The sequence below is a fragment of the Mustela nigripes genome, chromosome 3 (genome assembly GCF_022355385.1).
Source record: "Mustela nigripes isolate SB6536 chromosome 3, MUSNIG.SB6536, whole genome shotgun sequence".
In the NCBI taxonomy this organism is placed as follows: Eukaryota; Metazoa; Chordata; class Mammalia; order Carnivora; family Mustelidae; genus Mustela; species Mustela nigripes.
The window spans coordinates 178,020,010-178,033,897 of record NC_081559.1 but is presented as its reverse complement, the minus strand read 5'-3'; the positions used below and the strand labels follow the sequence as shown (position 1 = coordinate 178,033,897).

The following is a 13,888-nucleotide window of genomic DNA, read 5'->3' as shown; positions in this document are numbered from 1 at the left end:
TCCTCCCTTCTCTTTTTCAAGTACAAATCCAGTTCGATGCCTTACCACCAGCAATTAAATATAAAAACTGCCTGAGTTCACCTTTAAGGTTTTGCTAATCTCATTTGTAATTACAACCCAAGTTTCTTCTCCAGTTATATCCAAGTATTCCATTACTCTGTGGTCTTGAATCTCTTAGGCCTGGGCCTGCCTCTTATCCCTGCACTAAATTTAGTTAGACTACTGCCATAGCTTCCTTGCCTTTCGTTTTCTTTCTCTATCCTCTTTCTTTAGTGTCTCCTACACATAGCTTTGGACATTTTCTTTTTCAGAGATTGTTTCGGTCACACAACCCTATTTTTAGAAGACTCCAGAAGTGTTCAGATGGCCTCTCACAGTAGATAACTCCCAGTAGCAGAGTTTAACTGTTACTAGCATGAGGATGCTTTTACTAATTAACTCCTCTAAACTTCAGCTCATTTTGAGGAAACCTTTTTTTTGGTCTCCATATTTTGAGTGCTTCTGCACATTTCCATGCTTTAAAAGGTACTATAATAATGAAGTGTATATTCATTTTATTACCTCAGTGTAGGCTTCTTGGTTTCTCGGTCCATATGTAATTTTTTTTTTTTTTGCCCCATTTTAAGATTTTTGTATTTACTGACCAGTCTTTTCTTTAAAAATTTTTCTAAGGAGAATAAAAGGTTCATTTTAGAAATGAAATGGGAAAGGTTGGTTAGGAATACATAAAGTCATGTTTTAAAGGACCTCCTTGTACACTAAGGTAATTTTAGAAAGAACGAAGCCCCCAGAAACTTTCCAGTGAAAAAACGATAGTAAATATTATGTGTGAAATAATGTCTTTTGAAGTTAAATTAAACTTAAACACAAAGATAAATCTAAGAAGAGATGATAAAATAGGAAGGAGATACTACAGATAATTTTCAAATGCTTTTAGTTCATGGTCAGCAAAAGTTTGATTTTTCTTTATCTTTCAGACATAAGATTCTAAACATGTTGACAAAGAACCCACCATTTACTAAGAATATGGAGTCTCCATTATGCAATGAAGCCTTGGTAGATCAACTTTGGAAACTTATGAATTCTGGTAAGAATTTTTTTTTTTAAGATTTTATTTATTATTTATTTGACAGACAGAGATCACAAGTAGGAGAGAGGGAGGAAGCAGGCTCCCTGCTGAGCAGAGAGCCCAATGTGGGGCTCGATCCCACGACCCTGGGATCATGACCTGAGCCGAAAGCAGAGGCTTTACCCCACTGAGCCACCCAGGTGCCCCTCTGGTAAGAATTTTTTTAAAAATTTAGTATCGGAGTATTTTCATTTTACAACAAGTTTTCAGTACTTAAAGAACTATGGTTAATTTTTTTTTTTAAGACGGATATTTACCAAATCTGCCTTCACAGTGGTGAGCATGGTGACATTTACAAAGGATTTGTTCACTCCCTTTGCATCACAAAGTGGTTGAGGAAACAAAAATATTAATTTATATGGATGTATCCCACATGTCTAAAGAGCTATAAATATGGACCTGCAAAGTGTTACTGTTGTTATTTTTATTTCAGAAGGTTACAAAACGTTGAGAAATAGGTCTTCTCATCTGGTTTCCCTGGCCACCTAGTTTCCTTTCCCAAGGGGAACCAGTTTCCTGTGTGTCCTTTTACGAGCAGTGTATGTTGTTACCGTTCTGCACAGTGGATACCATCACACTTTGAAGTCACTTTATTTGGGAGAGGTATTGCTCCTACGTATCAGCTCCAGAACCAGCGGGATGAGGGTCAGGTCCCAGCTGAATGATTTATGAGGTGTGACTTGTCTAAGCCTTTGTATCTCCATATGAAATGGGGGTGGTGCTGATTTCTGCCTCTGCAAACTGAAAATTCAGTGAGTTACTATCTGTAAAGCACAGTATCTAGTTCATATTAAGTGCCAACAGTGGTGTTAAGGTAACAGAGTAATGATATCATTATGCGTCTCATATAATTGAGCTGTTTGTAGTTCCTTTTTTGTAGGTCATTCATACTCTGCCATTTCTATTAAATAATTTTTGATCTTTTCCAGTTGACTTGTAAATGTTGTATATACTTCAAGAAAATTTGCCGTATGGCTCTGATGTGTTGAAATTGTAGTACTAGTTTTGGTTTAAAATTCAACTAAAAGGTTAATTTATTTTACTTGAAGATAAACTGTTCCAGGTAGATGGTGAGAGAGCAGTTGCTGTTCGTTCCAATATGTATGTTACTTTATCTGCTCTCTAGAGTATTAGAAAATAACTTTCCTCCTTATTATATTGGCGGCCACTTCTCTAAATCATGACTAAATGCCGAGTTCTGATCTTTTAAACAATTATTTTATTTACTAGCATTGTGATGTTAAGTAATTGTATAACTCTGTCCCCCAGTTTCATAATCATAGTGCAGCACCCCAGGTAAAAGCACTGTAGAAGGTATTAAATTGAAGCACAGTAGTATGGCTCTTGTCCTCGAAGTATTCAGAAAATAACACATAAACCATTTCCTACTGATAAACCTAAATTATTTTTTCTGATGGTTTCCCTAATCCCTAGAAGAATGATTGCTGCTGTTTACATAATTTTTATATTTTGCTACTTGTTGTACCTTGAAGGGTGTTATGATTACTGTCATTTAGATCCGGGGGATGGATACACAAGTTTAGGAACTTGAAAAGGGTCGTTTAACAGTTAATATGTGGCACAAACTGTACTGTGTTGAATATATTCTTAACAAGATGCATGATTCCATGACTGGGTTGGGTTACAACCTTGAGGAAAGCGTAGTAATGAAATAAAGAATCTCTTATCACCTTCTAGAGAAGATTTCTTGAACAAAATAAATATGTGTTTAAGATTAATGGGACAATTTCTCTAAGACATTTGAAACCCATTGGAAAACTGTGGTTATATACATTCAAGCTCAGATTGATGTTTTAGTATTTAATTTTGGTAGTGTTCAGTATAAAGTACAGTTGTTGGTTGGACTTGGAATTCTCAATGGCAGGTCTCTAAACAGAACAGATCTGTAGTTGTAAATAATTTATTGCTCAGCTCTTCAGAGTTATAAATAAATGGGAGTACTATGAACAGTGGGAGTGGCATGAATAGGTGGGAATAGTTTTTTTTGTTTGTTTTTTTATGTTTTCAGAGGGACGTTGGATATTAGAGAAGATTGGATAGAGGATTGCTCATTTCCCTTCCACTCCTGAACCTTTGGGATACATGAATGAATCTGATCTAAGAAATCCCTTTTTTGTTGTTGTTTGATTTTTTTTTTTTTTGTTAGGTTTTATTTTTAAGCAATCTCTACACCCAGTGTAAGTCTCGAACTTACAACCCCAAGATCAAGAGTCGTACAATCCCCCAACTGAGCCAGCCAGGCTCCCCATAATTTTTAAAGTGTCTTTTTAAAAAAATGGTAACATTAATATAATCATATTACAGAGTTTTATCTGAACCAAAACAAAATATTATGTAATTTTATTACATCCCCACTATTAACACTTAAGTATATTCAGCCTTTAGGGAAGAAAATTGTATATACATAGTTGTAGTTGAAATAAATGTATTAAAACAGCATTTTATCATGATAACTTCTCACATTACTATATATCTTCTTACTTGTGATTGTTTTTAAGAAATGGTAGTGAGAATCTGCTTGTAACAAATGGAGCCAGAACATCATCTGAGGCCCTAAATCCTACCGAAATCTGTCTGTCCCTCACTCCCTATTGGGGCTCCTTGGTCATCTGGTCACTTGCGATAAATATACGGAGAACAAAAAACTGTGAACAATGGGGATTTAATTATATTCATTTATTTCTGTCCTGTTCCGAAGTGGATTTGAGATATGTTGACTTTGCATAGTTAAAAAATTTGTTGAACCCATTTGAAATAGTATAGAGAGACAGTATCATAGCAGTTAAGAAAATCTCATCTTAGACGGTGGTCATCAGGTGTTTCTGAAGAATCAAAGTTTGCTTAACTGGTTTCAGAAAATTCTCAATAAGAGAGTACTTGTGGTAGGATACATAGCATTAGGGTTACAGAAATTGAAATTATTTTGAGAGTAAGACAAGTGAACTAATTATATGAAATTATATTCATGCTCTTTTTTATATCATATGTCATTAATATTAATAATACTCTTTTTAGAAATAAACTACAGGTATTTAGAGCTGAGAGATAAAGAAAGTAGGGGCTCCTGGAACCTGAGTCATTCTAGTGGCCACATACCAGAAGGAAGGTTCCCAGACTTCTGCCTTGAGATCTACGGCTGCCTGGTCTCTGCTGTCTGTCTGGCGTGTGGTAGCTCCACTCAGTCTTAAATTCTGGGTTGCTACTCTGTTTTTGTTTTGAAAACACTTGCACATATATACACCTGGACAAGTATATACACATACATACAGATATTAGATATCTTACCCCATTCCTCTAATTTTCCCACATACTTTTTTCCTCCCCCACATTATGTTCTTAAGACTTTCAAAGCTTAGAAAAAATTTAAGAACAATACAGTGAATGACCATGTATTTTCATCTTGGTTTTTACTAAGATGACTTTTTACCATACGTACTTTCTTTTCCCTCTCTTTCTTTGTTTATACGTACCTCTTTTTTTCCCTGAATTGTTTGAAAGCAAGTTGCATCATGATACTCTTCCCAAAATACTTTAGTATATGTTCCTAAGAATAAGGACATCCTCTAACCTACCCACTGTATCGGTAACCTGCCCTACTCCAGTGTAGATCTCGTATCCACATTTCCTCAGTTTTATGGCAAAATGTCGTTCTTGTTCTCATATGCTTTTTAAAGAATAATGCTTCTCAGAAAGAATAAACATTTTTTTTAATATTTTATTTATTTATTTAACAAACCGAGATCACAAGTAGGTGGAGAGGCAGGCGGAGAGAGAGAGGAGGAAGTAGGCTTCCTGCTGCCTGATGTGGGGCTTGATCCCGAGACTCTGGGATCATGACCTGAGCTGAAGGCAGAGGCTTTAACCCACTGAGCTACCCAGGCACCCCAAGAATAAACATTTTTAAAGAGAAACCTCTTTCACATTGTATCGTTTTTGTCTCTAGTTGTTTAAGAATCTTAAAGAAATAGGTTTATTTTCAATTAAAAGTATAACATTGTTCATAGGCAGTTCTTTTTAAAGCTTCAAGTATTCATTTATTCACCATTTATTTCCTGAGCACTTCCAGTAGCTACTGTACTATGTTTTGTATGTACAAGAATTTAATACAAAGAGATAGTCGCCGAAATAAGGAAAAGAGCAAAGAACTCCAGAAAACTGCAAATAGAACCACGAACCCTGCCCGGAATGGCAGAATGTTTGTTGGGTGGTGACTTTTGAGCTAGCTCTTAAGGAATGGAAGAGTTTGCCACAGGAGAAAGACGTTTTAGGTAAGAGAATTCTATTTTTTAAAAAAAAGCCTGAAGTTCTGAAAGGGTGTTTGGCAAACAGGGTTATCTGGAAAAATAGATTAGGGTGCAAAAGTGAAGAGCCCTCAGGAGTTTGCATTTTATCCCATACATAGTGAGGAACAGGTGGAGTTGTGACCTGGCTCTCTTCTATTAGCTGTATATATATATTTCTCCCACAGTGAAAGAAATGATTTTCCTTTCCCAAAGAAAAATGTTGTAAAATTCAGAACATAGGAGAATCCTACCTCTTACAGTTCTATGTAAGATATTGGATTGTACACCAACATGACAGTGATTTTCTTTTATGACAATTTTTTTAAAAGATTTTATTTATTTATTTGACACACAGAGATCACAAGTAGGCAGAGAGGCAGGCAGAGAGAGAGGAAGGGAAGCAGGCTCCCTGCTGAGCAGAGAGCCCGATGCGGGGCTTGATCCCAGGACCCCGAGACCATGACCTGAGCTGAAGGCAGCGGCTTTAAACCCACCGCACCACCCAGGCACCCCAAGACAATTTTTTAAATTCCTTTCTTTTTTTTAAATTTTATTTATTTATTTGACAGAGATCACAAGTAGGCAGAGAGGCAGGCAGAGAGAGAGAGGGAAGCAGATTCTGCTCAGCAGAGAGCCTGATGTAGGTCTCGATCCCAGGATCTTGGGTTAAAGCAGAGGCTTTAAGCCACTGAGCCACCGAGGCCCCATAAAAATACATTTAAAAATTAAGAACTTAGGACTTGGAGTTTTTCATTGGTGCTGTGCATTTTATTTAAAATGTAAGTACTCTCTCAAGTCTTTCCTGATTAACTGTTTTTTCATTTCTCAAGATAGAGGCCTCCATTAGATTGTATGTCATTATGAAAGAAATCTTAGCCATTATTCCCCAAGTTGCTTTTCAGTGTTTGGCACAATACTGTGACAATGACGTGAGAGCATTTATGAAATTGCTCGGGACATTGATGGCTGTTTACATCATACTTTTTAGTGTTTGGAAGTGTACAACTATACTCTAGGGGGTAGAATGAAAGCTTCTAATTCAAATTGTTCGGTTGAGTTTGCCACATTTCAGAGTAAGAAAATAGACAGTTTTGTTATTAACGTCAGAAGATTTCAAAGTTCTGGCCTTCTGGTGTTCTCCCTGTAAACACTCTTTTTTAGGAAGAACAATGGTCAGGAAAATGAAAGCACACTAATACATATTTTGTAGGAAATTTCATCCATGTACACACACATGGCTGTGAGTGAAATTTTTATACTTTAGTGTAATAGGCATGGGGAGATCAAGATAGACTTGCCCTAGGGCAGTTGTTATTTGCCTGACTCAGCTCTGCTCAGATTTCCAGGGTTCTTTCATCAATAAGAAATGCTGGGTTTCTTGAAAAATGTCCTGGAAACAGTGGCTTGCTTTCCTTCTCTTCTTAGCAGTGTTTTGGCTTGATCAGCTTTAGTAGCAATCACTTCAAAAAATGAAAGGATGCTCTTATAGTGTCAGATTGGCCCTTTTGGGAGTTTGTCTTTAGAAACTTCGTGATTGGAGTAGAGAATATCAGTACTGGGTGTCCTCCGTTCTTCATGAGTGTTGTTCTTCTGTTTCAGGTAAGCAGGGTGGGTCCCAGAGTGTAACCGCTAGTGGGGACAGGATGGGACAGCATTTGACCCGAGAGGAGCAAATAACTGTATTGTTCATATATTATTGAGCATTCCTTGCTGCTTCCGCGATTGGAGCCATGTAAGCTAGAAGAGCGTCTTCAAAATGCTGTAACTGAGGGTAGAAGTCAGGAACTGTTTCAGGGCTTCTCACTAATGGAATTGATTGATTTGAAATCATAGAATTTTAACCTGAGGGGACCTTACGCATTACCTCAGATGTGTGTTCTCCTTTGAGGGCCCAGGCACCTGACGTGCCCAAGATCCCAGAGCCAGCAGGTCGTTTAGCAGAAATGTTTTTCCCAGTATGCCTTTCAACTTAGTTTCACTGTATATATATATATGTACACATAAGTACATATATATATGGTACAGTGTAGTACAGCCATTTTCAGATTCTGTTCTATGATTTTGAAGTGGATTAGAGCTTTGGTTTTTTTTCTCTTTTGTAATTGCTTTTCATTTTTTAGCTCCCCCTTACCAGCCCTACATTTTAATACATACACATCAGTTCTTTGAGGGAGGAAACACTATCAGTAATTTCCCTCAGGAACAAGACCGTATTCATTCCTCCATCCAAATGAGGATCTACCGAAATCTTTAAAAAACGAAACAAAGTGCGGGGCACCTGGGTGGTTCAGTCGGTTGTGTCTGCCTTTGGTTCAGGTCATGATCTCAAGGTCCTGGGATCGAGCTGGGCGTTGGTCTCCCTGCTGGGCAGGTGATCTCCCTTTCCCTCTGCCCCTCCTCTCAGTCTCGTGCCCATGCACATGCTCTCCCTCCCTCCCACTCTCCGAAATAGATAAAATCTTAAAACAAAACCAGAAAGCCCCAAAATAAAAAGCATCAAAGTTCTTACTCTAGGGGCTCAGTGCATTTAGCATCCTTCACTGTGCTGCCTAATTATCTTCAAGCTGACTTTTCAAAAAAACAAAACACCCTAGTTCATTTGCTAATAATTTTTTTTTAAACTTAGGAGTTCACACTGAATTGCCTGGCTGGTTTTGATGTCATCCACAACGTAGTTCAGCAGATGTAATTAGGTGATGCCAATCTTCAAGGCTAAGTTTTCTTCCAGTATAAATGTACCCTAAACCGTTCCAGTTTTCTTTGCTGATAAAATGCCTGAGGTTCACTCCTTTACTTGTGACGCCCATGAGTAGATAGTGCTCACTGCTCTGGCAGGATTCCTTTCTTCCCCTCAGAGGTTTGAGCCTATCCAGGCTTCGTAATAAAAGCCTCGGGAATCCAATACCTGCCCTTTGTGGAACCTATGTGTGGAAAATGCTTTGAGGAGGAGAATAGTGGATGCCTACAAAAACTTAAGCAGTGGTAGGCCATTAAAAGGTCCAGATCTCCATATTCCACAGAAAGAACTGGATTTCCAGCATAAAATCCTAACTCTTCAATCCCTACTGTTCTTGCCATGTCTAGTTTCTCTGTAGTTTTTATGGCAAAAACCTCGTCCTCCTTAGGAGCTCTTGCCTTTCTTTCACTTTTAACAGTGCTATTTGTCTGTTACCTTCTCACATAGTAGCAAAGTTAAGATGTCTCAAACAGGATTGATGTTAGCTGTTTCATGTACATCATGTCGGCATGTACATCAGATTTAGGCATGTAAGGTGCCTAGCCCAGTGTCGTATATAGTATGAGCTCTCCGAAATAATATTCCTCCCGTATGAATTTCCTTGGCATAAAATTTATGTCATGTTTATTACCTATTTGAGTATGTCTCATCAGAACCACTACATGACTGATGGCAATTTATTTACTCATTCTAATATTTGTTGAAAACCACAAAACCTAGTATTTATGCTGTCTGAAATTTGCTGTAGCAACCTCTTTTCCTACATTATGGTCCTCCTTTGAAATCACAGTTCTTGATCAAAATTAAGTATTTGTAGGATTTTTCTTATCCAGAAGAATTTACATATCACTTTTCATTTATTTTAAATTCTGTACTTCACTTTAAATTCTGCCTAGAAGCCATAGCAATTCTTCAACCGTAGGTGACAGATTTTGTCCTTTCAGTCAGTTCCATTTGATTACAGGATCTTCCTGGAGGGCTCTTTTGGGGAAAAAAAGGAAAGTGAGAAAGAACTCTGGTATTGATTTGCTCTCTGATCTGCTATTATATGGGATAAGGTGTAATCTAAGATCAGAACCCTTATTTTGGAGATAAAAAAGACCGAGATTCATCAGAGAAATTGAAAGAACTTGTCTCTAGTCTCTCAATGACTTTAAACTGAATTTCTTCACAGTCAGTCTTCTGGTCAGTATGTGTTTTACCAGCTGTTGCTATCCATGGGATTTGCTTTTTTCTTTAATTTTTATTTTTTAAACAAATACCTAGTAGAGCAACACAAATATAAAGACATTTAGCAAAACATTTTCCTCCTCCTTAATGAAGTTTTGAATCATGTTATTTTAAGTAGTTGTAGGATTTCTTACCATATTTTAAACCTAAAAGTAATAACTTTGACAGGAGAATTTGTTTCAAGTGGTAGGGTTCATAAAGTCTCATGGTATGCTATCTTCCTAATGGGCTGTTCAAGAAGAAAATCCAGCAAGATGAACAGAGAATGAATGAATGTGGAGTAGTTACTGAGGAGGAAGAATTAAAAGGAAGATTTAAAGCCAGAAAAAAATACTGTTTGGGGAATATTAAATTTTTAGTGACTGTCTAATATGCCTTTGCTAAGAAGAACGGTATAATGGGGATACCTGGGTGGCTCAGTTGGTTCAGCATCTTACTCTTGCTTTCAGCTCAGGTCATGATCTCAGGGTCCTGAGATGGAGCCCATGGTCAGGCTCCACACTCAGCAGTTAGTCTGCTTCTCTCCCTCTGTCCCTCCCGCTACTCACTTGCACTCTTTCTCTAAAATAAATCTTTAAAAAAAAAAAATGGTATAATGATAACATTTTTTCTAGTTATAAAACTCATTAGCTTCATTCACTGACATTTACTGCTTCCAGGGGCACCTGGGTGGCTCAGTTGGTTAAGTCTCCCGACTCTTGATTTCAGGTCAGGTCATGATCTCAGGCTCATAAGATCGAGCCCCACGTGGGCTCCCCAGTCAGCTTGCGATGTTCTCTCCCTCTCCCCTGCACCCCTGTACACACGTTTGTGCATGCGCTATCTCTCTCAAATAATTTTTTTTTTTTTAAGAAAAAAAGCATTTACTGCTTCCATAACGATTTCTGAATATCTATGTTAAGTTGCATCTTGAGAGTAAAGGGTTTGCTAGCGGAGCCCAGGTCATTAGATGGCCCCTTGACATCATAATCTTTTCCCCTTTGTAGGTTGTGGAACAGTTAAAAATTTGTGGATAAATGTACATACTGACTTATTTCTTTATTATTTACTTCTTAGGAACGTCACATGACTGGAGGTTACGGTGTGGTGCTGTGGACTTGTACTTCACACTCTTTGGCCTCAGTAGACCTTCCTGCTTGCCCTTACCAGAGCTTGGGTTGGTTCTTAATCTAAAAGAGAAAAAAGCTGTCTTGAATCCGACCATAATTCCAGAGGCCATAGCAGGCAACCAAGAAGCTACGATTAATCCAAGTAGTCACGCACAGCTAGTTGGATTTCCGAACCCTGTAAGAATCCCATGCATTATGGAAGGTGTAGTTTTATCATAGAGGGCTCTCTAGAGAGGAGAATGGCTTTTTTTGACTGGCAGACTTTAAAGCCATGAAGAGTTTCATGTGCCACTTGAAAATAACAGCCAGCCGACAGTAGTTGAGAGCACTCTGGAAAGTGCTCCCGACAAGCTGCACGGCTGCACGTGGCAAATGAGGTCCTGCCAGTCCCTTTTCCCCTTTTGTCACGACCTGGTGTTTTTGTACTTGACTGTTGAATTTCTTCCTCGAGTAGTAGAAAAATAAAATGAATAGTTAATCTGATCTGTATATGCTGTTGGCAAACTATTTGAACACAAGGGCCCTGACTTTGTGTTTTTGTTTTGTTTTGGTTTGGTTTTTTTGCTACTCTGTGTCATACCTAGCACAATTCTAAGCATATGACAAGTGCCTGGCAAATGCTTTTCAAATTACATAACAGTGAATGGTCAGATAAATGAGTAAGCTGCTGATTTGGGAGGATTTGATATGTTACATTTTTATTTATGTATGTGTGTCTGTGTTTGCCTTTTAAAAAAGCTTTTATTTCTAGCTATGCATTAGAAAATTACCAGACTTTTTGCAGAAAGACCTTGAGGAATCATTTTACTGTAATTCAAAGAAAGTTTTCCAGAAATGATTTTCATTTTAATAACAAAATGTCCTTAATAACTCATGCTTCATTTTTCGCCAATATTTAGACCAGATTACTTGCCTGGCAATTCCCTGCTGGTGTTTTGACACTTGAAAACTGAGATTCTCTTCATGCTACTTAGTGATAATTATTTTAAATTTGTTTATTCACCTAGAATTTTCTGGAATAGAGCTGTACGTATTTGTTGTAAATTTGAAATGTATCCTAGAGTTTGGGTTATGAAGAAGTAAGATGATCTTTCCATAGGAAAAAAAAGAGTCTCATTAATGTGCTCTTTCAAATCTGAATATTTACAAAGTTGTAGACATAAGTATGTTTCTAATTCTTGCCCATTTATGTTAACTTATTCACATTCATTCTTGGAGTCTTCAGAAGAGGAGGAAATGATACCAAAAGATACATTCTTTTGGGAAAGCTCTAGAAGTTTGCTTATATACCTCCCATCTCCCCCTAAAAAGACCAGCAGACAAGAAAAGGTGAAGATTATTTTAAGCCCATTGCTGATAATTTTTAGGCACTGGGCATGTTCTAATCTGCATGGTTGCTGTAGCTATTAGTGTTCAGCTATAATATGAGCTACTTGTCTTCAGAAATCTAATTTTGATCTTGAATATTGCCGCAGGAAGATGATCACCTTGCCAAGGAAGCAACATGTAATATGTCAGCTCATCAGCAGGGAGTGAAGAGGAAGGCTGATACACCACTGGGGTCCCCACTAGAACCTGGTCAAATACTGGAGAAGAATGAGGATAGCAGTAAAGTCAAACTCAAAATCAGAGTAAGAAATACAGGTTCAACCTGTATTAATAGTGTAGGATATTCACCTTCTTATAAATCTTTTTGAATACTTCCATTGGTTTTTCCTTAGCAGGAACAGATGGGGCAGACTGACTCATAAAAGAACCCAAATGTCCATTTAAGATCTTCCATCTGATTATTTAACTTCTATTATCACATACTTCTTCTCTCTTTTGGGGGAGGAACTATGTGTGTGTTGTCTACCATGGCTCACTCCCTCTCCCTACAACATAGGAGTAGATTTTAGTTGCTGTTTCATTTCCAGTAATATCCATTCAGCTTCTTTTAAAGGCTGGCCCACTTAATTTTTTCTTACTCGTAGTACTTTTTGAGAAAAAGACTACTTTTCCTTTTAAGATGTGGGGGTATGTTCTGTGGCCTCTCTGCTACCTTTCCTAAGAGCTAAGATCCAAACGTAAAGCGATGTAATAGCTCTTTTTCTGCTTTGTTTTGCGTGTGTGTTTTAGTTTTCAAATTCTCAAGATGAGGAGGAAATTGACATGGACACAGTTCATGATAGCCAGGCGTTCATTTCCCATCATTTGAACATGCTTGAAAGGCCATCGACTCCAGGTAAGACTGGTGTACAGTAATCAGGATGTGATGAAGAGAGTTCTCCTGGTACTGCTGTTCTAAGACCTCTTGCTTTATTTACAAGTGAACAGCTATAAAGTTGAAAAGTAGGTAGTATCAAATACTAGATTGTACCAGATTATAATGCATATTAGCAAAGGAATAAGGATTTTTAAAGGATTTTTAAAAATTATGTTTCATTTTGGTCCTTTTTAAGTATTTGGCATACTTCTGGATTTATTTTTTATAATTAAATTTTGTTTATTTTTTTATAAACATATAATGTACTTTTGTCCCCAGGGGTACAGGTCTGTGAATCGCCAGGTTTACACACTTCATAGTACTCTCCCATAGCACATAGCCTCCCCAATGTCCATAACCCCACCCCCCTCTCCCAGCTCCCCTCCCCCCAGCAACCCTCAGTTTGTTTTGTGAAATTAAGAGTCACTTATGGTTTGTCTCCCTCCCAGTCCCATCTTGTTTCATTTATTCTTTTCCTACCCCCACAAGTTCCCCACGTTGCATCTCCACTTCCTCATATCAGGGAGATCATATGATAGTTGTCTTTCTCCGATTGACTTATTTCGCTAAGCGTAATACCCTCTAGTTCCATCTGTGTCATCGCAAATGGCAAGATTTCATTTCTTTTGATGGCTGCATAGTATTCCATTGTGTGTGTGTGTGCGCGTGTGTGTGTGCGCGTGTGTGTGTGTGTATATATATATATATATATATATATATATATATATATATACACATATATACCACATCTTCTTTATCCATACATCTATTGATGGACATCTAGGTTCTTTCCATAATTTGGCTATTGTGAACATTGTGAACATTGCTGCTATAAACATTCGGGTGCACGTGCCCCTACGGATCACTACAGTAGTGCAATTGCTAGGTTACAGGGTAGCTCTATTTTTTGAGGAACCTCCATGCTGTTTTCCAGAGTGGTGGCACCAGCTTGCATTCCCACCAGCAGTGGAGAAGGGTTCCTCTTTCTCTGCATCCTTGCCAGCATCTGTCATTTCCTGACTTGTTAATTTTAGCCGTTCTGACTGGTGTGAGGTGGTATCTCACTGTGGTTTTGATTTGTATTTCTCTGATGCCGAGTGATGTGGAGCACTTTTTCATGTGTCTGTTGGCCAT

General features: G+C 37.9%; 1 protein-coding gene across 2 annotated transcripts in view; it reads left to right on the top strand.

Moving 5' to 3' along the window:
* Nucleotides 1–13,888, top strand: part of TAF2 (TATA-box binding protein associated factor 2) — an 89,767-nt gene that overhangs the window by 57,126 nt on the left and 18,753 nt on the right. Inside the window, exons 22-25 of one of the 2 annotated variants that reach the window (XM_059395086.1) lie at nucleotides 978–1,087; nucleotides 10,457–10,686; nucleotides 11,985–12,140; nucleotides 12,628–12,733. In XM_059395086.1, coding sequence (XP_059251069.1) covers nucleotides 978–1,087; nucleotides 10,457–10,686; nucleotides 11,985–12,140; nucleotides 12,628–12,733 — 602 coding nt within the window. The remainder of the gene's footprint in view (nucleotides 1–977; nucleotides 1,088–10,456; nucleotides 10,687–11,984; nucleotides 12,141–12,627; nucleotides 12,734–13,888) is intronic. The other variant, XM_059395087.1, reaches the window with a different exon arrangement.